This window comes from Ovis aries, chromosome 17 (assembly GCF_016772045.2).
Source record: "Ovis aries strain OAR_USU_Benz2616 breed Rambouillet chromosome 17, ARS-UI_Ramb_v3.0, whole genome shotgun sequence".
NCBI lineage: Eukaryota > Metazoa > Chordata > Mammalia > Artiodactyla > Bovidae > Ovis > Ovis aries.
This window is the reverse complement of record NC_056070.1, coordinates 55360541-55387717: the sequence shown is the minus strand read 5'-3', so window position 1 is coordinate 55387717 and position 27177 is coordinate 55360541. Positions and strand designations below refer to the sequence as shown.

The 27177-nt window shown below is 42.7% G+C and overlaps 2 protein-coding genes and 1 long non-coding RNA gene across 12 annotated transcripts in view; 2 read left to right on the top strand and 1 right to left on the bottom strand.

Annotated features, from left to right (window-relative positions):
• LOC105602881 (uncharacterized) overlaps positions 1-20038 on the top strand; it is a 131661-nt gene extending 111623 nt beyond the window's left edge. The window contains exons 10-12 of one of the 2 annotated variants that reach the window (XR_009597033.1): positions 10610-10681; positions 13466-13559; positions 19714-20038. This is a non-coding gene — a long non-coding RNA (uncharacterized LOC105602881). The remainder of the gene's footprint in view (positions 1-10609; positions 10682-13465; positions 13560-19713) is intronic. The other variant, XR_003585546.3, reaches the window with a different exon arrangement.
• LOC101105533 (acyl-CoA dehydrogenase family member 10-like) overlaps positions 1-27177 on the bottom strand; it is a 98013-nt gene that overhangs the window by 14932 nt on the left and 55904 nt on the right. For 3 of the 9 annotated variants that reach the window (XM_060401221.1, XM_015101640.3, XM_042234632.2), the window contains exons 1-4: positions 23176-23289; positions 18450-18649; positions 4135-4276; positions 1012-1193 (exon numbers count right to left, since the gene is read on the bottom strand). In XM_060401221.1, the coding sequence (XP_060257204.1) occupies positions 1012-1193; positions 4135-4276; positions 18450-18636 (511 nt within the window). In that variant the 5' untranslated portion in view covers positions 18637-18649; positions 23176-23289. Of the gene's footprint in view, positions 1-1011; positions 1194-4134; positions 4277-11225; positions 11420-18449; positions 18650-23175; positions 23290-27177 lie in introns of those variants that run through there. The other 6 variants (XM_060401222.1, XM_060401224.1, XM_060401225.1 and 3 more) reach the window with 4 other exon arrangements.
• Positions 23387-27177, top strand: part of BRAP (BRCA1 associated protein) — a 30990-nt gene continuing 27199 nt past the window's right edge. Inside the window, exons 1-3 of the mRNA XM_004017370.5 lie at positions 23387-23612; positions 25404-25565; positions 26557-26755. Coding sequence (XP_004017419.1) covers positions 23531-23612; positions 25404-25565; positions 26557-26755 — 443 coding nt within the window. The 5' untranslated portion in view covers positions 23387-23530. The remainder of the gene's footprint in view (positions 23613-25403; positions 25566-26556; positions 26756-27177) is intronic.

Below are 27177 nucleotides of genomic sequence, written 5' to 3'. Positions count from 1 at the left end.
GGTAAAGAATCCTGAATGCAGAAGACACAGGGGACACAGGTTCAATCCCTGGGGTCAGGAAGATCCCCTGGAGAAGGAAATGGCAATCGACTCCAGTACTCTTGCCTAAAAAATCCCATGGACAGAGAAGCCTGGTGGGCTACAGTCCATGGGGTTGCAAAGAGTCGGACATGACTGAGCAGTTACCCATAGCCACAGGAATGCAAACTGGTCAAGAGTTAGATAATCTTGAACTCTGCAGGGCAGAGGTACAATTTTTTGGCTCACAATAAAGATTCAACATGCAAAAGCATGGGGACAGGTGTGATTTTGATTATAAACTATGTGTGTTAGTGGAGGATTTCCTTGCACTTCAGTGGTTAGGACTCCAGGCTTCCACTGCATGGGACAGGGATTCAGTCCCTGGTCAGTGAACTAAGATTCTCTATGCTACTCGATGCAGCCAAAAACAAACAAACCGACAAATCGTGTGCATTTGTCAAAATTCATAAAATGCTACACTTCAATAACTCTGATTTTTAAAAAAAAGAAAGCAAAAAACCTGATGATAACAAATACTCAAAAGAATGAGCAGGAACTCAAACTGAGATACAAAAAAAGAAAAGAAAAAAGTAGAAGCAAATTATATAAACAAATATTTGGCACAATGGCGTTTTTAAAATCTATCCCTGTTAAAAAGAATATTTATGGGAAAGGGCAGAAAACGAAGAAAGTAGGTATCTTAACTACCTTTGGGCAGTATCAGAAAAAAAGAAAGGTTTAAAGATACAGTCAGATAAAAATTGCAGGGAGGAGAGATACTGTACTTCATGAAGGTATTTATCCCTGGACAAAATGTCTAGGTAAGCAACACCTCCACAAAATGAAACGGGCTTTCCAAGTAGGAAACTAACAAGCCCAACTCACAATTAGCAAAGGTTGATGCATTAATACCTTGATACCATCCAAATCCATAAAGCAGAGGACCAGTGAGGAAACATCAGCACAGAAGACAAGGGGCCCTGTGCTCACCGTGTTTCCCATAGTCTTCCAGGCCCGCAGCCTTGAGGTCCACACTGTGAATCTTGCACAAGACTCTCTTCATGGCAGTGTAGATGGCCTGCCTCTGGCTGGGCTCCAAGCCTGGTGGAGAGGGGTCTTTGTTGATGAGGCCTGGGCAGTATTCCATCAGATAGAAGGCGTTGCCGACGATGCTGGGAGGGACACAAACGGTATGTCAGTAGCCTGTGATGTGGCAGGCTGTTAGTCAGGGCACTGCTCTGTCCTGTGTATAAGCTCTGAATGCTGGGTGGGAGTACTGAAAACTTCCTTTTTCTTCTGCATATAAGCAGAGGTTAGAAGTATTCCCTCTCCAAACCAACACACACACACACACACACACACACACACACACACACACACACACACACACACACACACACCCCACCCCACCCCCCACCCCTGTTTATACTCCCTTGCCAGCATGCCTCTCTTCTCTTTGGTCCACTTGTAGAAGGTATCAGGAATGGGATTAAGTATGATAATATAGGAAAGCAGCTGTTGAGAGGGAGTCAGAGCACACAGAACCAGGCTTAAGTCCCACTTCTGCCTTTCCTAGCAGTGTGATCCTGAGGAACATAGTAAACCTCTCTGAGCTTGTTTTACTTAATCTTCAAGGGGCAGTTATAAGAATTAAGGGAGAAAATTTATATATGGAGTGTCTGGAATGTGTCTGGCTCCAGTGAAGATTCCATAAGTATCCCTTCCCATTAGATATAATTTCATCATTATTCAGTGGTTTGAGTGGCATACAAAATGTCATTAATCCATCTCTTCATCATTCCTAGAAATCAGCTTAGTACTCTAAAAAGTTGTTTTGAAAAGTCTTCCATTAGGACTGTTTATCCTGACTTGAACATGGACAAGATATTAAGTTATACAATTCTTTTTAATTATCTTATATGTAATACTGCTATGAAAGAAAATATCTTTATTTTTAGGAGATATATGCTGCCTGCAGCTTACTTCTAAAGTTTAATCTTATTTATATACATTTATTAAAAAGATACTTGATGGTCCAGTGATTAAAAGTCCATGCTCCTAATGCAGGGGGCACAGGTCTGATCCCTGGTCAGGGAACTAAGATCCCACATGCCATACAGCAGAGCAAAAAAATTAAATATATAAAAAAAACAACAATTAAAAAATATGTATATATATATACACACACACATGTATTTGTTTACAAAATAATCCTTTATAATTATTTACCAATTATTAAATGTTATAAGAATATTATTTTATAAAATTATATTGTTATATAATTATTACTATTTCTATAATATTTTATATATATAAAATACACATATATACATACACATATATAGAAAGCAAATATGGCAAAATGTTAACAATGTTTCCATCTGGCTGAAGTGTAAGTGGGTGCTTATTATGCTATCTTTTTCTTCTTTCAACTACTCTGTAAGTTTCACATTTTTCATAATTTAAAAATTGAGAAAAAAGACACAGACTTAAAAAGCATATTACAGGGACCTCCTTGGTGGTGCAGTGGTTAAGAATCTGCCTGCCAATGAAGGGGAGATGGGTTCGCTCCCTGGTCCTGGAAGATGCTACACGCCATGGAGCAGTCAAGCCCGTGTACTATAACTGCTGAAGCTCACATGCTCTGGGGCCTGAGAGACCCAACTACTGAAGCCAGCTCCCTAGACCCTGTGGTTCACCACAAGAGAAGACATCGCAATGAGAAGCCTGTGTACCACAACTAGAGAGCAGCTCCTGCTCTCCACAACTAAAGAAAGACCGAGTGCAGCAACAAAGACCCTGCACAGCCAAAAATCAATCAATAAAATTATTTTACAAAGCATATTACAAAGCAACTTTAGAAGTTTAGAAAGCCACAATAAAAAAAACGAAAACAAACATACAACTTGATGGAAATTATTTCTAGAATTTTTTTTTAAAAAAAGTAGATGTTTTCTACCAAATAGGAGGTGCCTATAAAATCTCTTTTCTCTTCTACCCAAATTTTATTTTTCTTTACTCTAGAAAACTGAAATTAGAGTTATTATATGGGCTTTTCTCTTCTGTACCTTGAGTATACAACATAAAAAGTAAATCTGGACATTACCCATTTACAAGGGCTTCCATCATCCTGCCAAGAAAAATGAATGAACTTCTGGCTGAAGTGATGAAATTTTCTTGAAATTATTTTTCTGATTAAAAATTAATAAATGCATAAATTAAAATGGAACTCTTTAAAAAATTCAATTGACCAAAGAAGGCAAGGAGAACAAAAAAACTAACGAGACAAAAAATGGTTCATTTACAGACCTAAGTCAAACATACTGATAATTACATTAAATTTAATAGAGTAAACATTCTGATTAAAAGATGAAAATTGTCCTACTAGATAGAAACACAAGACCTAATAGGTACTGTTTATAAGAGACATTGTTTAGGAACTTGCCTGGTGGTCCAATGGTTAAGAATCTGCCTGCCAACTCAGGGAACAGGGGTTCCATCCCTGGTCCAAGAACTAAGATCTCAGATGCCTCAGAGTAATTAGACCCACACCCCAGAACTACTGAAGCTCACGTGCCCTAGATAGAGCTCACGCTCTGCAACAGAAGAAGCCACTGCAATGAAGAGCCGGTGCGCCACAACGAAGACCCAGTACAGCCAAAAATAATAAAATAAGTAAATAAACTGCATAAAAATACCTCTGTGTTTGTGTGTATTCACTGAATAACTGAATCACTTTGCTGTACACCAAAAACTAGCAAGTAAATCAACTACAATTTTTTTTTTTAAGTAGAGGTATTCACATAACGAATCCCCCAGTTTCAATAACTATCAATTAAAAGCCATGCTTCTTTGGGCTAAAGCCCCACTAACAGAATTCCAAAAATTCCTAGCCTCCTAGTGGTTTAGACAGAGAAAAGAAAAAACAATCTCCTGAATGAAACTGGGTGACATGTTCTTATCTAACATAATTTTGGAAAGTCATACTTGTAATTTTAAATGTCTCAAGGCACTTTGATGGGGCACTGACTTGCCAGCCCCGGGGGGCGGAGGGGGCTGTGGAGGCTGGAGACAGAGCATGCCCCACCCCACACACACACCCTGAGAATTTACCTGAACTCCCTCTCTACTGCATGCACGGATGGAAGAAGTGTCCCTGGGGGTTTCTTCCTCAGAATCAGCTGATGACTAGCCAGCTTGACATAGTAGGTGGGATTTGACTGCCCGTGATCAAACTGAAGGAGTTCCAATGGGCCTGTAAGTTTGAAAGGAAGGAAAACTCAAACCAGCTCTGGAGGACAGATGTGGACAGAGAGTCTTACTTTCTAAGGAGTATTGTACATGGACACAGAGCATCCTGATTTGGAATGCACTATAAGGAAAGCATCTCCTCCCTGGGTACCAGACATGACTGCATCCCAGGCATACCCCCCACCCCGGCTTCGGTCCAGAATGTCACGCTGCAATGTGGCAAAGGCCACTGGATTTACACCACAACAATTTTCACTTTCACAGGTATCCAGTTTTGTCCGTCTTGCCAACTCCTGCACCGTAAAGAAAAGCTTTATAGTTCTGTTTATCAACTACAAGCACAGTCATGGCAACCCATCTTGCTAAATGGAATACTTTAAGCCAAGGATGAAAAGTGCCCTTGTGTGACCCTCACCCCATACTTGGCCACACCACACCTGACACTGGTGTGACAGCTGAAAGGAGCTATGCAGAGGCCTACAGCTCAAACCAAAGGAGCTCTGGGGAGATGTGATTTCCCGCCACAAAGATTAAACTCTGCGGCTCCCTTGCAGAAACAGCCTAATTAACCCTAGTCTTACAATGATATGAACTCTACACACAGATTCGTTTCACTTGGTCAAAGGAGCAGGAAATGGGAGTCTGTCTGAATTGGCTCAGTTCAGTTCAGTCGCTCAGTTGTGTCCGACTCTTTGTGACTCCATGGACTGCAGCACGCCAGGGCTCCCTGTCCATCACCAACTCCCGGAGTTTACCCAAACTCTGCTCTGATTCAAAATGGTCCCTCAGCTCTGTAGAGGCTCTAGGAACAATCCGATCACTAGAAAACATCCTCACATGAAGCTACATGCAAAGAAAGAGAACTTTGAAGGATCAAACAGGGGAGGCCAAATTTTATGCCCAGGTAGGAGTTTCTTCAGAAGCTCATGAATCACCTGTTTTCCTGAGGGTGGAATATGAAAAATGAGAGAGCAACCTATGAAGAGATGGAGACACATTTTCTCATTTGAAACTCCTGCAACCTTTAAGTCACCTTCACAAAACAAGCTGTCATCTCAAAAATATCAGAAAGACCCAAACACCCGAGGCACATACTGCAAGTTCTCCTCCAGGACAGCTGTTTGCAGGCAACTGCTGCCACGCCACAGCCTCACGTGGAACAAGGGCCAAGTACGCTCTGGGGACCCATAGCAAAGGAGGTCAGTGCTTCTTCCCAAGCAAAACAGAGCAGCACCCGGGTCTGCAGAGCCCAATAGCTATTTTCTTCACCACATAGCATCTTTATCTCCAGCATATTCCACCAGGATAGAAAGTGAGAGCCAGACTGAAAGCCTAGCCTCTACCAAAATGCAGAGACTTAACTACCTATGACTTGGGTCCCCAGTAAGTCTTTGAGGTACTTCTCCAAGGAGTCTTTGGGAATTTCCATCGTCTTTCTCACAAGGCGAATGTTTGGAACAGCCATTCTCAATGGAAATCCCAAAAGAGTTTCCAATTCCTTTACTGCAGTCTCTGGGTCATGAACCTTGTTTCAAAGAGAATATTGAGCATGGATCCCCAGACAACCCTGACCTCTCCTCCTACCTGTTCTCTAAGAGGGTACTTTTTTAGAGAGAAATATTTTTTAATAGCCTGAGCAAAGACTTGGGAGCCAGAAAGTCAGCTGATGAGAAAGCCTCAGAATGGGTTTCCTCCTTCCATTTACTACCTAACCACGTTAATCTTTCTTATCTGCTGGGAAGAGTGACGGTTAAATGTCCATGATACTCCCTTTTCCCAAGAGGACAGAATATTGTACTGTAGTGTCCACTCTGTCCCTATAGACCAGTTAATAATGAAAACCCAAATGTAGAAAGCTGGATGGAGACCCCTTCTCACATGGTTTCTCCTGCTTCAAAGCACTGAGGTGGTCTGGGTGCTGGTAGCTTTTTGGGTCCCCACCCAAAACTGCATCACCAGATCAACCTGTCACCTGAACCATCTTAAGTCTGCCATTCACCTCCCTGTGTGACTTTTTCTTGACTGCCTTCTTAGTATGTGTGTGTCTTCTTATTGAAAATACAAGTGACTAATCACCTAAATTTCATAATTAAAAGGTAAAAAGACTGTGGCAGCAAGGGCAAAAACCACCAGAGGCAACTCTGACTCTTGAGTGTAAGAGGACTGCACAGAAATGCTTACCCTAGGACTCCCTGGAGGTACGATGGGTAAGAATCTGCGTGCCATTACAGGGGACACAGGTTCGATCCCTGCTCTGGGAGGATTCCATATGCCTTAGAGCAACTAAGCCAGTGCAGCACGACTACTGAGCTTGTGTTCTAGAGCTAGGGAGCCACAACTACTGAGCCCACATGCTGTAGCTACCAAAGCCTGTGTGCCTAGAGCCCATGCTCCACAACAGCAGAAGCCACAGCAATCAGAAGCCCCTGCATGGCAATGAAGATTAGCACCTTCTCACAGCAACTAGAGAAAGCCCACGTACAGCAACAAAGACTCAGCACAGCCAAAAATTAATAAATTTTTTAAAAAAGAAATACTTACACAACTGTCTGAAGCATACTTACACTAGTGCCTGAAGCACAAAGGGGTTCAAAAAACAGTGACCATTACCTTAATGGTGTGAATACCAAGGCCGGCAGCTGCTTTTACATTTGGTCCAAGATCATCAAGAAAGATGGACTCAGAAGGCTGCCGGCCGAGCCACTCCAAGCACAGCTTATACATCCTGGGATCTGGCTTGCAGACACCTTCCAGAAAGGATTCTACTACCTGAGGGAGGGGCAGGAAGGAGAGATAAATGTCCCTAAAAGTGGTGTTCCCGTGTATACCCTGGTATGTTTTTTTGAAAAGAAGAGCAGAAAAAAGACAGTGGAGCTTTGTTATAACAAATAAGAGTGTCATGATATAAAATGATGTGGCTTTTTTAAGTGGAGTGATTTGGAAATACTGGGATGCAGCCTGAGGGAAGACTCAGAAAACAAAAGTTCTGGTTCAGACATGGTGAGTGACCTTGTACCAGCATTGAGGCCATGAGGGACTGCAGGTTCATTGTCAGGAAACTGAAAACACTGATAGCCATCTTACCCATCTTAACAGTGGCTCAGACAGTAAAGCGTCAACCTACAATGCGGGAGACCCGGGTTCGATCCCTGGGTCGGGAAGATCCCCTGGAGAAGGAAATGGCAACCCACTCCAGTATTCTTGCCTGGAAAATCCCATGGACGGAGGAGCCTGGTTGGCTACTGTCCATGGGGTCGCAAAGAGTCAGACACGACTGAGTGACTTCACTTAAGCAACTTAAGACCCATCTTAACAGTAGCTGGGAAACTTAGTGAAACTGGAATGTGTTCCAAAACTAGGTATTGTGGCTGCACAGGACAAAAGACAAGCTGCATATTTCAGGTTTAGGGAAAGTATTTTACGGTTTTTTCAAAAAGCAGTGTTTACTGTTATAAAAGAAGACTTTAATGTGCATATTTCAGAAGTGAAAAACAAACAGCTGTACTCAACCTAGACAGATAAATTCCACAGAAGAGCTGACACCAAAGAGATCCTCAATGTCAGAAACATGGTTCCCTTCTTTCTTTTTTAAAGAACTTTTTAAAAAGACTTTTTTGATGTGGACCATTTTTTAAGTCTTTATTGAATTTGTAACAACATTGCTTCTATTTTATGTTCTGGTTTCTGGACCAAGAGGCATGTTGGATCTTAGCTCCCTGACCAGGGATAGAAGTCATACCCCCTACATTGGAAGGCAAAGTCTTAACCACTGGACTTCCAGGGAAGTCCCAACACAGTTCCTTTCATGCAAAGAGCCGCCTTGCAGTCTTGCCTAAAACTGTATCCAGTCCAGAACTGGTGAGCAGCAGCTGAGGGTTCAGGAGAACTCTGAAAAGCTTGTTCAATGTCAGGCTACCTCTGATCCAGCAACCCCCGGAAGTCCTCTGACATTGTCCCTAGGGCTTGATCTCCTGTAAGCAGGTCTAAAACAGCCATAGAGGCCTGTAACCAATACCCTCTGGGTCTGTCCTAAGAATAGAACTAAATCCCTCACTCACTCCGGAATTGACCCTTGCTCTCCAAGATCAAGGACAAACCTGAGGGCCCCTCCCTCTCCTCCAAATTCCCACTGTTCAAGGTTGGAGAACTGCTCTTTCAAGTAAATGAATGTCCTGAAAAAACTGGACCTCTCTACTTACCCTTCCCTGTCTCCTTGTAACTTGAATGACAATTAAAAAAAAAAAAAAAAGACAAAGACCGCTCCTTCTAAAGAAAATGTCCACCAAGGGCCATGGAGAAGCCAAGTGTTTCTAATCAACAGATGACCTGGCAGGAAAGGAGCACAGCTGTACCAGCTGAGAGAAGAGGAGAAAGGGTAGCAAATGCAGGGGCTTTGGGCCATGTCTGAGGAACAGACACCTCTTCTCATAGGTGATTACATGTGGGGAAGTGAAAAAAAACTCTTGAGGTTTAAATTGGATGAGATCCCTGGCCTTCTCTGTGTTCTATTTTGCAAGATGAAAAAGTTCTGGAGATGAGTTTCATCACAATGTGAATATACTTAACACTAATTGAACTCCACAGTTAAAAATTGCTAGGATGGTATATCTTATGTTCTTTCACAATTCAAAAATGTTGAATTTTTAAAAATATTTATTTTTATTTATTTCTTTGGCTGCACCGGGTCTTACCTGCAGCACCCAGGATCTTTTTTTTTTTCAGCTGTGGCATATGAACTCTTAGTTGTGGCAATGAGGGATCTGGTTCCATGACCAGAAATCCAGCCCAGGCCCCCTGCATTGGGAGGGTGGAATCTTAGCCACTGGACCACGAGGGAAGTCCCCCTCAATTTTTTTAATTAAAAGAAAATGGCGGGGGGCAGAAAATGGGGCTTCCCTGGGGGCTCAGTGGTATAGAAGCCACTTGTCAATGCCGGAGACATGGATTTGATCCCTGGTCTGGGATGATCCCACGTGCCCCAGAGAAACTAAGCCCTGTGCCACAGCCCTAGCACCTATGCTCTGCAACAAGAGAAGCCACCACAATGAGAACCAGCAGCAGCACCACCACCCGCTCCCTGTACCTCAAGTAGTACCCCCCACCCCAGTCATAACTGGAGAAAAGACTGCATGGCAACAAAGACCCAGCACAGCCAAAAAATAAATAACATTATATTTTTTTAAAAAAAGAAAGAAAATGGATGAAAACATTTTTGAATGTCATATACGCCTCAGCAGAGCTATATATATATATTCCTATTACATTGAAGAGGTCAGGAACAGCCCCCAGTGATGACACAGATCATAGGAGTGGTTACACTATCTTTACCCTCATCAAAAAAAATTTTTTTTTCGTCTTATAGCTTTAGAAAACAAAAACATAAACCATGCTCTTGAGAAAAAGGATTTTCAACACTCTAGGTCTCTTGCAGAACAAAACTATGAAAACTCATCAGAAAAGCTGCTGGAAAGCACATGCCAGGGAGTCTGTGAAGTCTGAATGAAGTCCATTGTGTTTAAAGAAGCTCACAAGTCCTTAAATAGTAGAAAGGCCCTGTGTGAGCCTGGCCAAGTTATTTATCCTCATAGCCGCACTGGAGGGGAGCAATCTCTGAAAATAATCACAGTGTATTGAATACTTACCTATCTGCCAGGCACTCTGTAAAGTGCTTTGCATGTATTATGCTGTGGGATCCACATAGCCACCCTAAACAAAACTGCTGTTTATGAACTACAGATGAAGAAACTACAGTTCAGGGAATCAAAGCTGCTGCCCATAGCAAGCTGCAGAGACAGGGTTCAAATCTGGCTGAGGTCCCTGAGCCCCTAAAGGGAAGGGTGATTGTAGGAGGGTTGTGCTGTATACAAGCCAGGAAACCAAGAATTGAAGTGGGTAAGGAGCCAGGCAGGGATGTACAGGGAAAAGACTCTATTTCAGTAGGCTGTGCACAACGAGGAATGAGGAAGTGGGAGGTGAAAAAGAGTATTAGGTTGGGTGCTTAATTTCCCATATTTGTGCCTGTCATCCGACTAGATGTCATGTTCTAAAATAGCACTATCAAACGGAACTTTCTATAATCACGGAAATGCTATACTGCCCAGTCCGACATAGTAGCCACTAGCCACATGTGGCAACTGACCACCTAAAATGTGGCAAACATATATTCCAGAGGGCAGGGCTCATGTCAGCCACATTGAACACAGTAGCCCTTCACACCTGTGTGCCCAGCACACAGCCACTGCTGTGTAAGAATGTGTTTTCTGACTGAATGAAGTTTAAGCCAGTCATCTATCAATAATTCCTATTTGTCCCAGAATAATCATATACTTCCTTTTAGGAAAATAGAGAGTCTTTCGCAGAAGTAATCTCCTGGCACAGAAGACCATCTCCTGACTCACAGTCTTCTCAGGTACTTTGATAGTCTAGCCCTTTATTCACTGTCCCATATGGTGGGATGATAATTTGAGTTGCAATGAAATACAATTCAGCTCCTTGGGGCCACTAGCCACATTTCAAGCATTTAACAGTCGTGTATGATAATAGCAACCATACTAGACATTTCCTTTTCTGCAGTAAGTTTGTTTGCACAGCACTGGTCTAAGGATTAATGCCATAGAAATAGAGGGCAAGGGGGTTGGTCTTTGAAAAGGTCAAAGGGTGAGGGCTGATAAAGTGCATGTGTTATCTAATGACTAAGGTTCAAGTCCAGAATGAGAGAGAATCTCTGAAGCTGAGGTTTCACCCAGTTATCAAAGCCCATAAATAACCTTGTTCACAGCTCAGTGATACTTTGCAAGTCCTCCTTCCCACCTATCATGTCTAATCCTAACTCAGTCAACTGTGTGAATAACCATCCCATCCACTCAAGACCTACTGAGAGGCAGCATTAATGCTGCATCCTAAACTAAAGACAGAGACTTGATTCAGATTGTTCTGGATCCCTGTCAGCTTACCACATCAAATTGTTTCCAGTCCAGGAGCAAAAAGCTCTTCCCATTGGGAAGATAAAAATTATTGCTCAAGACTGCAGTCTGAAGGCCTTTAGCCCGAATCTGAGATATGGCCTCAGTCATCACTGGGAACTGCTTCGCCACTCGCTCACTGGTCAGCAGAGAGAAAAAGGAGTCCACGGGCACGGAGGTCTTTTACTAAGATTGGAAGTAGGGAAAGAAGAGAACCAGCCATCATTAAGAGTAAGAACAGCTTATCATCAACACAGAAAAATACATATTCCAGGCCTCTGGCTTGCTGCCAAAAGGAATTCTCTTTCAGCCCTGGTGCAGAACTTTGCATATAAGGTTGTAAAACATGAGTCATTAGGGAATGGAGCTATTTAAATCAACATTCCAGTTAAATGAGTTTTGTAAAATAAGTATTTATTTGGCTGCATCGAGTCTAGTTGTGGGCTGTGGGCTTAATTCCCCTGCAGCATGTGGAATCTCTTCTGGGACCAGGGATTGAACCTACATCACATGTTGCTAGGCAGATTCCCTATTACTGGGCCATCAGCTGCTGCTGCTGCTGCTGCTGCTGCTGCTGCTAAGTCGCTTTAGTCATGTCCGACTCTGTGCGATCCCATAGACAGCAGCCCACCAGGCTCCCCGGTCCCTGGGATTCTCCAGGCAAGAACACTGGAGTGGGTTGCCATTTCCTCCTCCAATGCATGAAAGTGAAAAGTGAAAGTCCAAGTCGCTCGGTCGTATCCGACTCTTAGCGACCCCATGGACTGCAGCCTATCAGGGAAGTCCCTAAATGAGTTCTTCATTTCACTCACTCACTGTCAATTTTTAAAAAGATTCAGAAGACTCTAAGAAGATACATTAAACTCTAAAAGTGAGTTAAGCAGATGTAATTTAATTTTTATTTGATTCCTTTTGGTAATTCAGAAGACATCTGATGATTCTGCATTGTGTGAGCTTCACCATTATGCACTGAAGGTCAATTTCTGATCACTTTTTGTGTGTCCAAATTCTATCTGTTTGGGTTTTGAAAACTCTTACTTTAACATATTTCAAAATCTGCAGTGGCAAGTCTGCTATATTATACACAGACAAACACACACACTTCACAAGTTTCATGTTGTTGTTAAGTCACTCAGTCATATCCAATTCTCTGTGACCCCACGGACTGCAGCATGCCAGGCTTTCCTGTCCTTTACTATCCCCCAGAGTTTGCTCAAACTCACGTCCATTGAGGCAGTGATGCCATCCAACCATCTTAACCTCTGTCGTCCCCTTCTCCTTCTGTCCTCATCTTTCCCAAAAGCTTTATTGAAATACAGTTCACATATCACACAGCTGACCCACTTAAACTGTAAAATTCAGTGCTTCTTAATATATTCATAAAGTTATACAACCATCATCACAGTCAGTTTTAGAACATTTTCATCACTCTAAAAAGAAACCCATATCCATTAGCAGTCAGTACCCATTTGGCACCCCCACCACCTCAATACTCCTAGGCCTAGAAAATAACAACTCTACTTCCTGTTTCTAAAGATTTACCCGTTCTGGATACTTCATATAAGTAGAACTGTATATTATGTGGTCTTTTTGTACTCGCTTCATTCTATCACTTAGCATAAGGTTTTCTATGTATATTTATATATTTAAACACAAGCTTATTTAAATATTTAAATTGTAAAAACACATAATATCAGATTTACTATTTTAAGCCCTCTGGGTGACATTAAGTACATTCACTATTGTGCAATCAAACCCACCATCCATCCACAGAACTTGACTATATTTTAAATTATATTTTAGCAGGGTTATTTTGAAGGTATGTGAGTTAATATAAATAAAGAGCTTAGAACAATGCATAGTCCAGAGAAAACTCAATGGTATCACTGCGTTAAACAAGCTTTCTGATCAAAGCCATTATGTAACAATTCCAGCTTCACATGAACAATAGCTTATGGAGGGTCTGAGTATATAAAATTTTTATTTTTCATTCATGTAGTTAAAATTGAGTACCTAGGGATAGAAGAAATAGCTTAAAATCTTATAAGGGGTTATCAGGTTTTCTCTTCTTTATTTTTAGTTAAACCAATTTAATGCATGAGTGTTGCATCCACTATTCTAGACAAAAAGAATATGGAAAGTATGTTTATCACTCAGTTTCAGAGCAAAGTCTCCCAAATTCTTGTAAGAAATCTTCTGTTGTTATCTCTGCTCTCGTAAATTTCATCCAGAGCCCATTTTCGCCACCTGAGATCAAGGCCTTCACTATAGTTCCAGAAGGGATATGATTCTGTACCTCCCACTCTACCAAAAGTAAAACACATGGTAAGTGAAAGGATACATGGACAAACAGCTGAAGTTTGGAGAGCAGGGTAATTACCATACAGGTTCTGTGGCATCACTGTGGTGCCAGGTGGGTTCTACCAGGAATTCAGAGAAATTCAGGAAATGGAAAATCTCAGCTTTAGACCTCCTAGGGAATAGCAGTAACAATATGTGTGACTGAGGGGACACTGCTGCCAAGCATCAGTCCACGCCACCAGCTTGAGATGATGCTGGACACTACATTATGAATTTTCTTCCCTGGTCTCTTATTAGCTGGTTCATATATATTAGGTCACTCACATGATCCTGGCACATGGTTAGGAAGTACATGAGGGAATAAACCAGATTCTGACAGCACTCCAAAACAAGCCCTTCATTTTGTAGGCTGTAGTAATCCCTCAGGGCAGTGTAGCCGGTACACTGAAACATTCACTTGGGGGTGTTGTTTTGTAGAATAAAGAAGAAAATTTTGGTCCACAGACAGCTAAAGCAGTGGATGGTGGATCAGTATTGTTTCTACTGTGAGCATTTGTATAGGAGTTGCTTTTTTTTTTTTTAACAAAGATGTTTCTTTCTACAATACAGCTGCTATGGGGCAAAAATATATATAGCATTCATAATGATATCTAAGACCTAGGGATGGAAGAAATAGCATACTTTATAGTATACTTGATACATTTTCTTTCGATAAAGCAGTGCCTTGCATTGAAAATATTTCAGACAATATAGAAAGGTTTAAAAATGAAAGTAAAATGACACAGTAATCCCATTCTTCAGAAATCACCAATGTGACCAACTCAGAATGTCTTTTGAGAACAGCAAAACTTATAAAACTCAATCCAAATAATAATACCTCTTTAATTTTAGAACTAAAGTTAGAGCAATTTTTAGGATCTTAAGAGTTGGCAAGCGTGCAAGGAAAGGGGCACTCTCTTATGCTGCTGATGGGGGTGTAAATAAGCACAACCTCTATGGAGTGTAACATTTTATCTTACTTTAAAATATTTATTTATTCATTTGGCTACACCAGGTCTTAATTGTGGCACACAGGATCTTCATTGTGGCAGGTGGGATCTTTAATTTTAACAGGGCAACTCTTAGTTGTGGCATATGGGATCTACTTCCCTGACCAGGGATCCAACCTGGGTCCCTTGCATTTGGAGTGCAGAGTCTTAGCCACCAGACCACCAGGGAAGTCCCGAATACAATATTTTAAATGTACATTTACATTTGATGTGGTAATTCTGCTTTCAGGAATTTCTCCCACAGATGTATTTATAAAAGTAAGCAAAAATTATGTACATGGCTATTGGGCAGAACTGCTCATAACAAAAACTAGAAACTTACATGTATGTTAATAAAGGGCTGATTAAATCAACCATGGTACACCGATATAATGGAATACCACATAAATGTTAAAATGTATAAGCTAGGCCAAAGGTCAGAAAATTATGACCTGGGGGCCAAATGTGTCTCCCATCTGTTTTTTTGTAAATAAAGTTTTATTGGAACACAACCACACCTACTTGTTTACTACTGTCCAGGGCTGTTTCTGGTTCTAACACTAGAGCTGAATAGTTGTGATAGAGCCATTATGGGCCTGAAAGTCTATCTAGTCCTTGACAGAAAGAATTTGCTAATCCCTGAACTAGACCTATGCCTACTGATGTGGAAAAATTGCAAAGACATTATACTGAGAAAAAACAAAAAAAATTTACCGAACAGTTTGTACAGTATGATTCAGTTTTGGTATGCACGTTTTCCACACACACACACACACACACACACACACCCATTCTCAAATACATAGATGAAATTTTTTGAAATATAAACAATAAACTTTTCACAGTGATAACGAATGAAGTCTGGAACTGACTGAAAAGTAGTGGAGGAGCAAGCAGGAAATTTATCTTCATAGTTTGTATACTTTTAGAACTGACTATTCAATAAATGAGACTGTCATAATGAGTTTCTATAAGGAAAAATTTTAATTAAATATCTTTTTCATACCACCACAAAAATTCCCAATAGATTAAATACCCAAATCAGAAAAAACTCCAAAACAATACAGAACATCTTCATTTGAATAGATTTCCTTAGCCAAGACTCATAAAACTCAAGACATAGAAAAAAACAGATGATTTTCTTGATATCAAAAATGAAAACTCTTGTACAGCAAAAACATTATCATAAAATAAGAGAAGCCCCAGAATAGAGAAATATATTCATGTGATATGACAAAAGTTTATTATTGCAAATCAATAATAAAAATGAACAATTCACAGAAAGGGAAAACTTACCAATTAATATACAAAAAAAGCATTCAACCTGAATATTAAAATAACATACAGAGGGAGAAAAACACACAGAGATAGGCTTTTATCCATCACACTGACAAAAATTAAGCAGTCTGATCATATGACACTCCCTGAATGCTATGCTAAAATGTTTGGGCTGTACTCTTAATTTTTTGTGTACACTGATTTTATAGTAAACTAATAGCTGAAATCAGGGCCTTGCACACTTTCTGAGAAGGGTCACAGATGGACACTATGTAAATGAATGAACATGGCTGTGTTCCAATACAACTTCATTTTTATGGATACTGAAATTAGAATTTTGTATAATTTCCACATGCCACAGAATAATATTCTAGTTTTGACGTTTTTAATTATTTCAAAACATAAAAACCATTCTTGGCTGAAGAACTATATAAAACCATACAACAGGCCAGATTTGGTCCACAGGCTGTAGCTGACTGACCTCTGGCTTAAATGTAAAAAATGTGTGCCGTTAGAGGTGATCTGAATTCTAGTACTTGCTGCTCCAGTGACCCTTGATATGGGTCATTTTGTTTTATCTGGGATGTGACCACCAGGAAAGTCCCATAGGTCTTTTTAATGAATAAATAACATTAGGAGTTCCAATCAAGAAAAACAAGAAGAAAGTAGAAGGTATTATTATTTCCTTCTTTATCTATCCAACAAACCTTTACTGAATGAACACCTGAACCAGCTCTGAGCTGACACTGGAAAAGTGAAGTTAACACATCCCAGACCCATGGTTCCCAATTCTAACTGCCCCACAGAGGAGATAGGAACACATCCCATAGCCAGCTAAAACACCCGTTGGTGTTAAGCTGAACTTGAAAGCTGCTATCCAGGGAAGGAGGTCAGAGGAGTCTTGACAGAAGAGAAGTCAATAATAACAACCATCATCTGATTTACAGGCACCATGCTGAACACCATACGATTTAACTTGTCATTAAAGTATAGGTAGGATTTGAGCACACAGAGGAGGCAGGGAAGGGTAGCTGCCAGCAGGTGGAACAGAACTTGCAAAGGTGCAGGGGTGCAGATGTGTTTAAAGAACATCAAGTGGTTGAAATGTGGGCACGTGTGGGAAGTTGTGTGGCACAAGGGTATGTGGGCTAATTGTAAGAGGCCCCTAATGCCAGACAAAAGCTTCCCAACTTAATCTAAGAGACAGAGTGCAGGCACTCAAGGATTTGAAGCAGGAGAGTGAAGGGGTAAGATGTGTGTATGTGTGACGGTTTTTTTGGCATCACGTGGGATCTTGGTTCCCCGACCAGGGATCAAACTCTCACCCCTGCAGTGAAAGAATGGAGTGCTAACCACTGGACAGTGAGGGAAGTCCCAGATGCGTGTTTTAGAAAACTAATTCTGGGGGCTGTGTGGAGGGTGGTGCAAAAAAGCCAAAGGACCAGAGTTACTGAGAGGACGCAGGTGGCTGATATGATTTCAAAGGTAGAACAAGTCGGGGATTTAAACTTGGGCAGAGGCCATGGGAGTGGAGAGAAGCAAGTAGCTTCTCAAGGTATTCTGGAGAAGCTTAAGAAAACTCCTGCCCAGTGATCTTTATGTTTCCAAGCAGAAAGGATTGGGGTAGGGGAGTACGATGACTCAGGGAGTGTGAAACAGGCCCAGGGTAAATGCAAGAGGAATATGAGTGGAGGAAAAGAAAAGCTGAGGGCTCAGCTCAGAGCTGAAGCAATGAAAAGGAAACAAAAAAGGCTCACCTCAGAAGTTTGTATACCCAGGTAATTTTTTGACCAAGGTCACAAAAAAACTGAACTTAAGTTGACTTAGCATGGAGAACTGCCCAATCAGCCAGCAGTACAGGTCAAAAAGAAAGGTCCTCCTCCATTCCTGCTGGCTGTAATGATAATGTGACAGCAAGAGATGAAGCAGCCAGCAGAGACCATAAGGTAAGACTGGAAATGAACAATACCCATAGCAGAATGACACTATAGAAAGAGCCCACAGCTCTGATATCACTTAGCAACATACTAGCCCAGACCACATTCCTAGCTTTCATATACAAAATAAATCAACTTCTGCCTTCTTCAGTCACTGTTCTGTTAGAAAGGACAGATAAAGAAATGATCAGAACCTATAGGTTTGATTTTATAGTAACAAAAGCAGATGTAGAGGGAAGTTGGTGGAAGAGGAAAGACTGCAATCAAAGCAGGGAGGGGAGATTACAGCATTCAGAAGCAGTTCTCAGGGAAAGGTAATTAAATTCTACCCATAACAATAACAATGACAGTTCGTCATTTATTGAGAATTTCAGATGAGCCAAGCACTCATTCTGCTAATCAAGTGCTTTCCATGAATGATCTCACATAATGCTCCCCAAACTCCAAAGAGGTATGTACTATCATTAGCATTAATCTAATAATGAGGGAACTGACTCAGAAAAGTGAAATCACTTGCCCAAGATCCTCAGCAGCACTAACTGTTGCCTGGAATTTGATTCAAGAGCAAGAATAGTACCCATTGAGACACGCTGTCATCTCCCCTCACCACCCTCCTTTCCCCCACCCCCTACACTCCGGTCTCCCAAGGTGAAGGAGAATGAAGAGCTCACCTGCAGCCACTCTCCCTGGAGAAGGAAGCAGAACTCCGCCCATGTCAAAAATCACTGCTCTGTAGGGGCCGCCTCCAGAATGTGTCCATCTCCAGGCTCCCGGGTGCCTGCCCTGGATGTGTTTCAGGAAGGCCGCCCTCCAAGCCCGCTGGAGCTGGGAGGACTGCAGAAGCTGCCTTAGGCACATGTTGGGGCCAAGGCTGTGAAGCAGAAACAGGACATGATTAGCCTTCACTGCCTCCAAGTCGACCTCCGTCCTGGCACTCAGGGTGCCACCTGCACGTCTACTCTGACTTCCAACCAGCATTTCAGACACAACCAGCGCTGAACTCAGTGTCTCTGCCCTCCATGACAACTCCTTTCCTAAGGTCCTTAGCCCAGCAAAGGGCTCCACCATTTCCCCAGCCACCCAAGCTAGAAAATTGGACTCACCCCAGTCCCCCAGCCACACACCTCCATTCTGGTGCTTGGTGCAACCAGTCTTTCCTCTTGAAGCTTTCAATCTGCCTCTCTCCACTCACTGTGTGATCTCACCCACAGACCTTTGCAGCAGCCTCCTAAGTGGTCCCCTTGCCTCTTCATTCAAAATTGCAAATTTGATCATGTCCTACCCCCATTTAAAATCTCCAGTGACTCCCCATCGTCCTCACAATAAACTCTCAACTCCTTAAGCTGCCTGGAAAGGCCCTCTGAGAACTTCTTCTCCCCTCTGGGCAGCAGCTCTCCTTTGTACTTCACCTTAGCCTGGGTGATCTCAACACTCACGTCCACAGCAGCTTCACTGAACACATGATGCCCTCCTCCTGTGGCCAGGCCTTAGCATATGCTGTTTCCCTGGCCTGAATGCTCCCTTCCATCCATTACCTGGATAACTGCCCATTGTCCCTCAGGTTGTAGTTTGCCTGTCACTTCCTTCATGAAACCTCTTCTGGCTATCAGAAGAGGCAGATGAGCAGTCTCTCCTGTACTCTCTCAGGGTGCCCTGTACTCACCTCCTCTTGGCACTCATGATGCCACCACACTATCATCCCTCCTACAGAGCAGGGTGATGATCTCCTGATCTTCACTGCCTCTTTTCTAAACTTACTTTCAACAAGTTCCGGGGAAACAAAAACATACCTACAACAGGTACATGTATATATAGATACACAAACATTTTCACATGAATAGACATAAATGTGGCAAAATGTTCATTAGTCTCAGTGAAGAGCGTGTGTTGAAAGGTATATGAGAGATCATTGTACTATTCTTTCCATTTTTTTAGGTCTGAAATAAAAACCTGGGAAAAAGAACAACAACAACAACAAAATTCTACTTTCAGTCAGTTCCACTTGAAAATCTTGAAGTTTCTCATGTGATATCTATGGTTAAAAAACTAAGAAGCCAGTTAGAGCAAAACAGGTTGGTAAGACAGCCTGCATGTTCATGGGAGTCACCTCAGTGCCACCATAAGGACTAAATAAAGTATGTAAGAATCTAAGGAAAGAATTCTTAGGAAGTAAATGTTCAAGATGATATAACGTGTTTCTTATGTAATTGGAAATTTGCTGGATTGGGGCATGAATGCTGAAATGAAAAAGGTAAATTGATTTGCATTTCGGGTTTTACTTACGTTCCTGTGCCAAGGCCAAGTCAATGACGGAAGGAGAAATTTATTTATAGGCTCCAAAAGTGTTAACAGGTTCTGTATGAGGGCTTAACAGAGATGAAAAGGGCTGACTTTCATACTGAAGGGGTGACTTTTATTCTCGTTGAAGACACTGTCCTCCTCATACTCCAGCTAATGGATGAGTGGGCTCCCACAACTAGCTGCTGCTTCCTTCCAACTAGAGATGATGGTCTGTTCTCACTTCCCAATGCTCTCTTCAGAGCAGGAAAAGGTTGTGATTTCTCATACCATGCATCCTGATAACTCCGTGGTAACTGCCCACTGACTGGAACGCCTCTGCCTGGTTTGTGTGTGTTAATTGCTCAGTTGTGTCCGACTCTTTGTGACCCCATGGACTGTAGCCTGTCAGGCTCCTCTGTCCATGGAATTCTCCAGGCAAGAATATTTGGGTTGCCATTCTCTTCTCCAGAGGAACTTCCCAACCCAGGGATCGAACCCTGGTCTCCTGCATCGCAGGCAGATTCACCATTTGAGCTACAGGGAAGTCTGCTTTATTTGCTAGTAAATTTCCACTCATTTTTACATCACAGCATCAGCTTTATCTCCTCTAGAGAGGCTAGTCTTTCTTTTTCCTGGAAGACTCTGATACTAATATTTTTTTCCACTTTCACTACTTCTTATCCATACCTTCAGTAGATGACTTACCCCATCATAGTTCTTTTTGACTCTATCTACTCCTCTACATGTAAACTTGTTAAGGAAAGGCCTTATTTCATTTTCATGTCTATCCATCCCCTAGGACCTGGCACAATATCTAGACATGTAGCAGGTGCTCAGTAAAAACACGAGTTGGAGGAGTTCCTTTGGCTTCCCTAGTGGCTCAGACAGTAAAGAATATGCCTGCAATGCAGGGGACCTGGGTTCGATCCCTGGGTTGGGGCGGTCCCTTAGAGAAAGGAATGGCTACCCACTCCAGTATTCTTGCCTGGAGAATTCCATGGTCAGTTGAACCTGGTGGGCTATAATCCATAGGGTTGCAAAGAGTCAGACAAGACTAAACCAATAACACTTCCTTTCACTTCCTGTGTGCCTAATAGGATTTCCGGCTTTCACTGCTGTGGCCTTGGTTCAGTCCCTGGTCAAGGAACAGAGATCCTGCAAGGTGTGTGGCAAGACCAAAAATCAGAAAAGAAATATGAGTTGGAAGGATGAATAAACTGGATGAATCAGAAAACAGGGGAACACAGGTGGCAGGCATAGTATTTGGCAGCTACAGAGTACTGTAAGAAGCCCATTTTGCCCATCTCTAGTGAATAATTCTAGTTCTCTGGAACTGGCATCTTCCTTCTCCACCATAAACAATATTCATCTTCTCTCTCTCTGTCTCTCAGAATGAGATCAGTATGTGTAATGTAGATGTGCTACCTAAATTATACTTTCATAAACATGCACACAGTGTGAAAAAGTGAAAGTGTTAGTTGCTCAGTTGTGTCTGACTCTTTGCAACCCCATGGACCAGGCTCCTAAGTCCATGGGATTCTCCAGGCAAGAATACTGGAGTGGGTTGCCATTCTTTTCTCCAAGGAATCTTCCCAACCCAGGGATTGAACCCATGCTTCCTGCATTGCAGGCAGATTCTTTACCATCTGAGTCACCAGAGAAGGCCAGTTCCTGCATATTAGAGAGATGGTTTAGTAGAGATTGAGTGTTGGCTCTGGAATCAGATTTCCTGGATTCAAAGTCTAGCTCTGCCGCTTACTTACGTGTGAGATCCTGAGCAAGTGACTCTCTGAGCCTCAGGCTCCTCCTCCATAAAATGGGAAAAATTATAGTACCTGTCTCATGAAGTTGTTCTTATTACTACACAGAGACAAAGTATGTATTAATAAAGCACTCAAGTTAGTACCTGGCACAACATTAAATGTTATCTGCTACTGTAATATACTATAAAGTTCACATGAGATATCATATATTATATATATATAGTGGGATGCATATGGCAGATACAGTTCCACAAAAGTCAGCAACTGCCACTGTGGGGAATTTTGGCCCCAAGGGGACATCTGGGAATGTCTGGAGACATTTTGGTGGTCACCAGTTGGAGGTGCTACTGGTACCTAGTAGGTAAGGCCAGGGATGGTGCTAACTATTCCATTAAGTGCAGAATATACACACAACCCAAAGGCTTAGTGAATCCAATCATGTTAACAGTGCAGAGGTTGAGAAATCATGATATAAAGGGTACACTGAAACTAACTCATAGTGTGCAGTCATAAGGTGTAAACGTCAGGTGGTCATGATATGGATTTGTAGTCCACACACCTACGTATGTCTAGGACAGTGTGTGCTCTGACACACTCACATGTCATAACATATATCTATGTAGCATCTTGTCACATACATGCTATATATGTATTGATTGTGGCTCTCCATGTTCACGTGCCAAAGGCAAGTCTTGTTCAGCGGCTAAGTCCTTTAGGACTCCTTGCGACGCCATGGACTGCAGGATACCAGGTTTCCCTTTCCTTCACTATCTCCGAGTTTGCTCAAACTCATGTCCGCTAGGTCGGTGATGCATCCAACCCTCTCATCCTTTGTCGCCCCCTTCTCCTCCTGTCCTCAATCTCAAGTCTGGGGTATTGAAAAGAATGCGGACTCTCAGAAAAATTAATGTAAACAGAGTCACAGCCTCTACTTGCTTCATCCTCATAGCTGTATAAGGATATCACACAATTTTATGAAAAACCTCGCTCAAGGTCACACAACTAGGGACAAGGTCAAATCCATAAGAACAGGAATTGGGTGTTCATCTTATTTACCAATGTATCCCCACCACCCCAACAGTCCCTACTCCCTATTGGCCCTCAGAGAAAGAAGCCGATTCATCTCTATGCCTCAGGGCACCGATTTGTAAAGCGTGGCTGACACAAAGCAACCCTGCCTACAGCTGGAGCGAGAGATCAAACAGGACAAAAAGAGGCTAGAGCTCTCTGAAGGGTGCGGGTGGCTCGGACAATTGGGAGACCTCGCGGAGTCTGAGACCCCTCGCCGTCAGATGAGCTGGGCTGAGAACGAGGTCTCTCAGGTAGGCTAACTCAGGTCTGGGCGCAAACCCACCGATCCGCCTAATGAAAGCCCAGCTCCCGAGATTCCCGTGACGTGCCTCCTCCACGATTTCTTCCAGATTCCGTACGCAGGGTGTAGGCTCACCTCAGCGAAAACACACCAGTCACGTGGCTACCGCCACACCCAATCAAAGAGCGCGCTGGCATGCGCATGCGTAACCTCACGGGACAACGACGGCGGCCGGGAGGCGGAAGTGGAGCTTGTTGTGGCTCAAAGGGTTGCTCGCGGAGGTGCTGCTGCTGCTGAGGCGGTGGCGGCGCTGCCCGCCCCGGGCCTCTCTACCTGTAGGCTCGCCTCCCACCCTCGCCTGAGCCCGCCGGGGCCTTCGCCGGCCAGCGGCTGCCCTATGAGTGTGTCACTAGTTGTCATCCGCCTGGAGCTCGCAGAACACTCGCCGGTCCCCGCCGGCTTCGGCTTCAGCGCTGCCGGTGAGTCCGCGGCCTCGCCGCCTCTCCCGTGGCCCGCGCCTGGGCCCCGGGGCGCGTCCCCTCAGAGTCTGGGTCCGGGCAAGGGCCTCCGCTTCAGGAGGAAGCCGAGAAGTGGTTGGGATCCCTCATGCCCCCACTATCCTTGGGAGGTCTCTTCCCAGGTGTCACCTGTGGGAAGTCTTTCCCGGTCCCTCCTTCCTGGTGCCTTCCCACCGGGACTTTGTTTATATTTGGCGCGTCGCTCTCTCACCAACCTGGGTGAGAGCCTAGTTGTGCGAATTGATTTTCTCTAGGCTGCCGTCTCTGGGGTCGCACAGAGTCGGACACAACTGAAGCGACTTAGCAGCAGCAGCAGCAGCAGCAGGCTTTGTGAAGGCAGACAGGGAATCCCCAGCACGCTGACGGCTTCTGGTTTAATTAAATTCTTCCTTTTTGAAAAACCATACATTTGGGCGCCCTGTAGCAGTGTTACAATTGTAACTGAAAATGTGTACACTTCTATATCCGAGCACTGTACTAAACACCTCGTGTGCACACTCCTATATCTTCATACAACCCAATTAGTTTTATGGGTGTATGAGGCTTTTACAAACTGGAACTGAAGCCCTGGGATTAAGTGCCTTACCCAGGATTATCTCTCCGTGGCAAAACTGGAATTCTACCTCAAAGAGCTGGACTTGAGAGTCTGAGCTCTTCATTCCGTCACACAGCCTCCTCCTGGGAAATGCAGGTATGGCTCTGTCCCTTGAACCGCCAGCAACGCATCATTCATTCAAGGAATACTTCATGAGTGCTCACTTTCTGTTGGGCTTTAGTTTTGTGCGGAAAGATAAATGGTCCCTGCTTTAAGGGCACCAGCAATTTACTTCAGTTCATAGAGATAGATTAGTTAAATAATTACAGGATAAAAGTAGAATACAGCTGTGACAAATGTACAGTAAGGGAAGGTAGAAAGCTGGAAAGGAATTTGGAAAGCTACCATGAGAGCATGTGTTTAGTTTGGGGAAGAGGCCTGGGGCTGGTAGGGATGGTCTTGTGGGAAACTTCCCTGAGTGTGTGAATTTTTGAGCTGCAAACTAAAGACTGAATATAATTAAATAGGCTACTGAGTTCTGAAAGTTGAATTAGTTGACATAAGCAACATATACATTTTTACATGGTTCAGTCATTGAGTCATTAATTTATTCAGCAAATCTTTAAAGAGCTTCCAGTGTGTGCTAGGCACTGTGATGTAAGTACTGAGGATACAGTGATGGGCAAAAGAGGCTTGATCTCTCTTCACATAAAGCTTATATTAAGGATATTTCTGTCAAGTCTCCGAATTCATTTTTCATTTTTGTGTGTTTTAGTGATTTAAGAAAATGATCACAGTTTTTCAGGACAAGGTGGCATTAGGCTAACCCAGGTTGTTTAAGAAGACTGACCTCAAAGTTTTGTTGATTAGTGGACTTGATGCCCTCATTTGGGGCCCAACACAATTTCATTGTTACAAGTGTTACTAAAGTGTTGGTTCATCTGAGCAGGATCACTATCAAAGCTCTTATCTCCTTCATTTGCTTTAAAATGCATGATTTCGTTTAGGACCATCCTGCATTTCTGAGTTTATTGCCCTGGGCATTAACTGACTGTACTGCAGGAGCCCCAGAGATGAGTGAGAAGGACCCTGCAAAAGGTATCTTATAGTCTTGAGGGAAGGCAGCAGAGAGAAAAAGGAAACCTGTGGATGGATACATTGAGAGTGGAAAGAGGCTTGTTTTATTATCAGATATTAATTATTCATGTATTCTTTAGTTGGGGAAATGTCTGATGAGGAGATCCAAAAGAAGACACTAGCTTCAGCTGTAGCCTGTTTAGAAGGGAAGTCACCAGGGGAGAAAGCAGCAATCATACATCAGCATCTTGGTCGTCGAGAAATGACAGATGTGATCATTGAGACCATGAAGGCCAACCCAGGTATGCTTTCCAAAATGCTAGGCTATCTTCTGTAAGGTAAATCCATGGTTGCTTATGTTGGAGTGGTGTTCAGTGAGCCTGTGATAAAGATCTCTAGCATACTTTAGCTTTTACTGCCTATGTTCCTTACATGAAGCTGTCAGGGTGGATTTCAGTTTCTCTAAATATTTCTTCTAAATTACTCATAACAAGCTAGGTTGACAACTGTCCTCAGTGAGGAGAGCTACTTAGCACGTAAGTCTGTGGCAGTTCATGTTGAATCCAGATAAGCACGTTGTGACTCCCCCTGCTCTGCCAGCTCGCTCCATCCAGGGGGGTGGATGTGTATTGCATCTCCAGTGTGGAGAACTGGTAGGTTGGTTTTCAAACTTTCAAATAGCCCTGAATATTTGTCCCACTTAGGAGTGCATAGCTCAGTTGGTAAAGAATCCGTCTTCAATGCAGGAGACCCTGGTTTGATTCCCACATTGGGAAGATCCACTGGAGAAGGGATAAGCTACCTACTCCAGGATTCTTGGGTTTCCCTTGTGGCTGAGTTGGTAAAGAATCTGCCTGCAATGCAGGAGACCCTGGTTCGATTCCCGGGTTGGGAAGATCCCCTGGAGAAGGGAGAGGCTACCCACTCCAGTATTCTGGCCTGGAGAATTCTATGGACTGTATAGTCCATAGGGTTGCAAAGAGTCAGACACAACTGCGCAACTTACACTTTCAGGAGTGCATGATGGAAGACACCTGCCTTATTATGGTACTTCTCAATGTAAAGTCAACGTCCTTCAGTTTCTGAGGGTGTTAATGACATGGGGGCGGGGGGGGGGGCAAAGAGTACTTTCAAGTTGTGATGTCCCCAAAACTCTGCTGTTCTGTGAATGCAATTCTTAATGCAATTTCTCTTTCAAAGTTTATTCTTCTGACTTAAAATTCTCATCTAATTGGAATCCTTCCACATATTTCATATCAGTTTATAATCTGTTAACTTTTTGGTTTGTGAAAGATGAGCCAGAAGCTACAGTGGAAGAAAGGAAATCTTCAGAAGCATCCCCCACTGCACAGAGAAGTAAAGATCCAAGTAAAGAAGGTGTAAATGCTGCTCTTGATTCTCCATCCAAGCAGCTTCCAGATCAGATTTCCTTCTTCAGTGGAAACCCCTCAGTTGAAATAGTTCATGGTATTATGCATCTATATAAGACAAAGTAAGAAAATCCTTTTCTCTTTTGAGTTTGTCTGTTATTTGCCATAGGGTGGAGAAAATGTTCTTGCCCTGAAGAGAAGGATTATTTTAAGCTTTGTTCGAAGGGTTAGTACTTTCATATATTGTGTGTTAAATTCTTAGATATTTTCTTAAGCAATCTCATAAATTGGGTAAAGAGCCTTATGAATGAATCATGTAGATTCACTTGAGCGAATACCCAGGAAAATATACCCTGAGAAGGTAGGCATGCAGGTGATTGGAAAATTGAAAGGAAGGAAGATAAAAAAGAAAAGAAAAGTTCTAAGTGATCTATAATATAGCTGTAGTCTCTTATTCCCACCAAGTCTTTACTAAACAAGCTGCTAAGAAGTCACTTAATGGGTTGCCATTTCATCATATCTTTGAACTCCTTTTTGTGGTCCA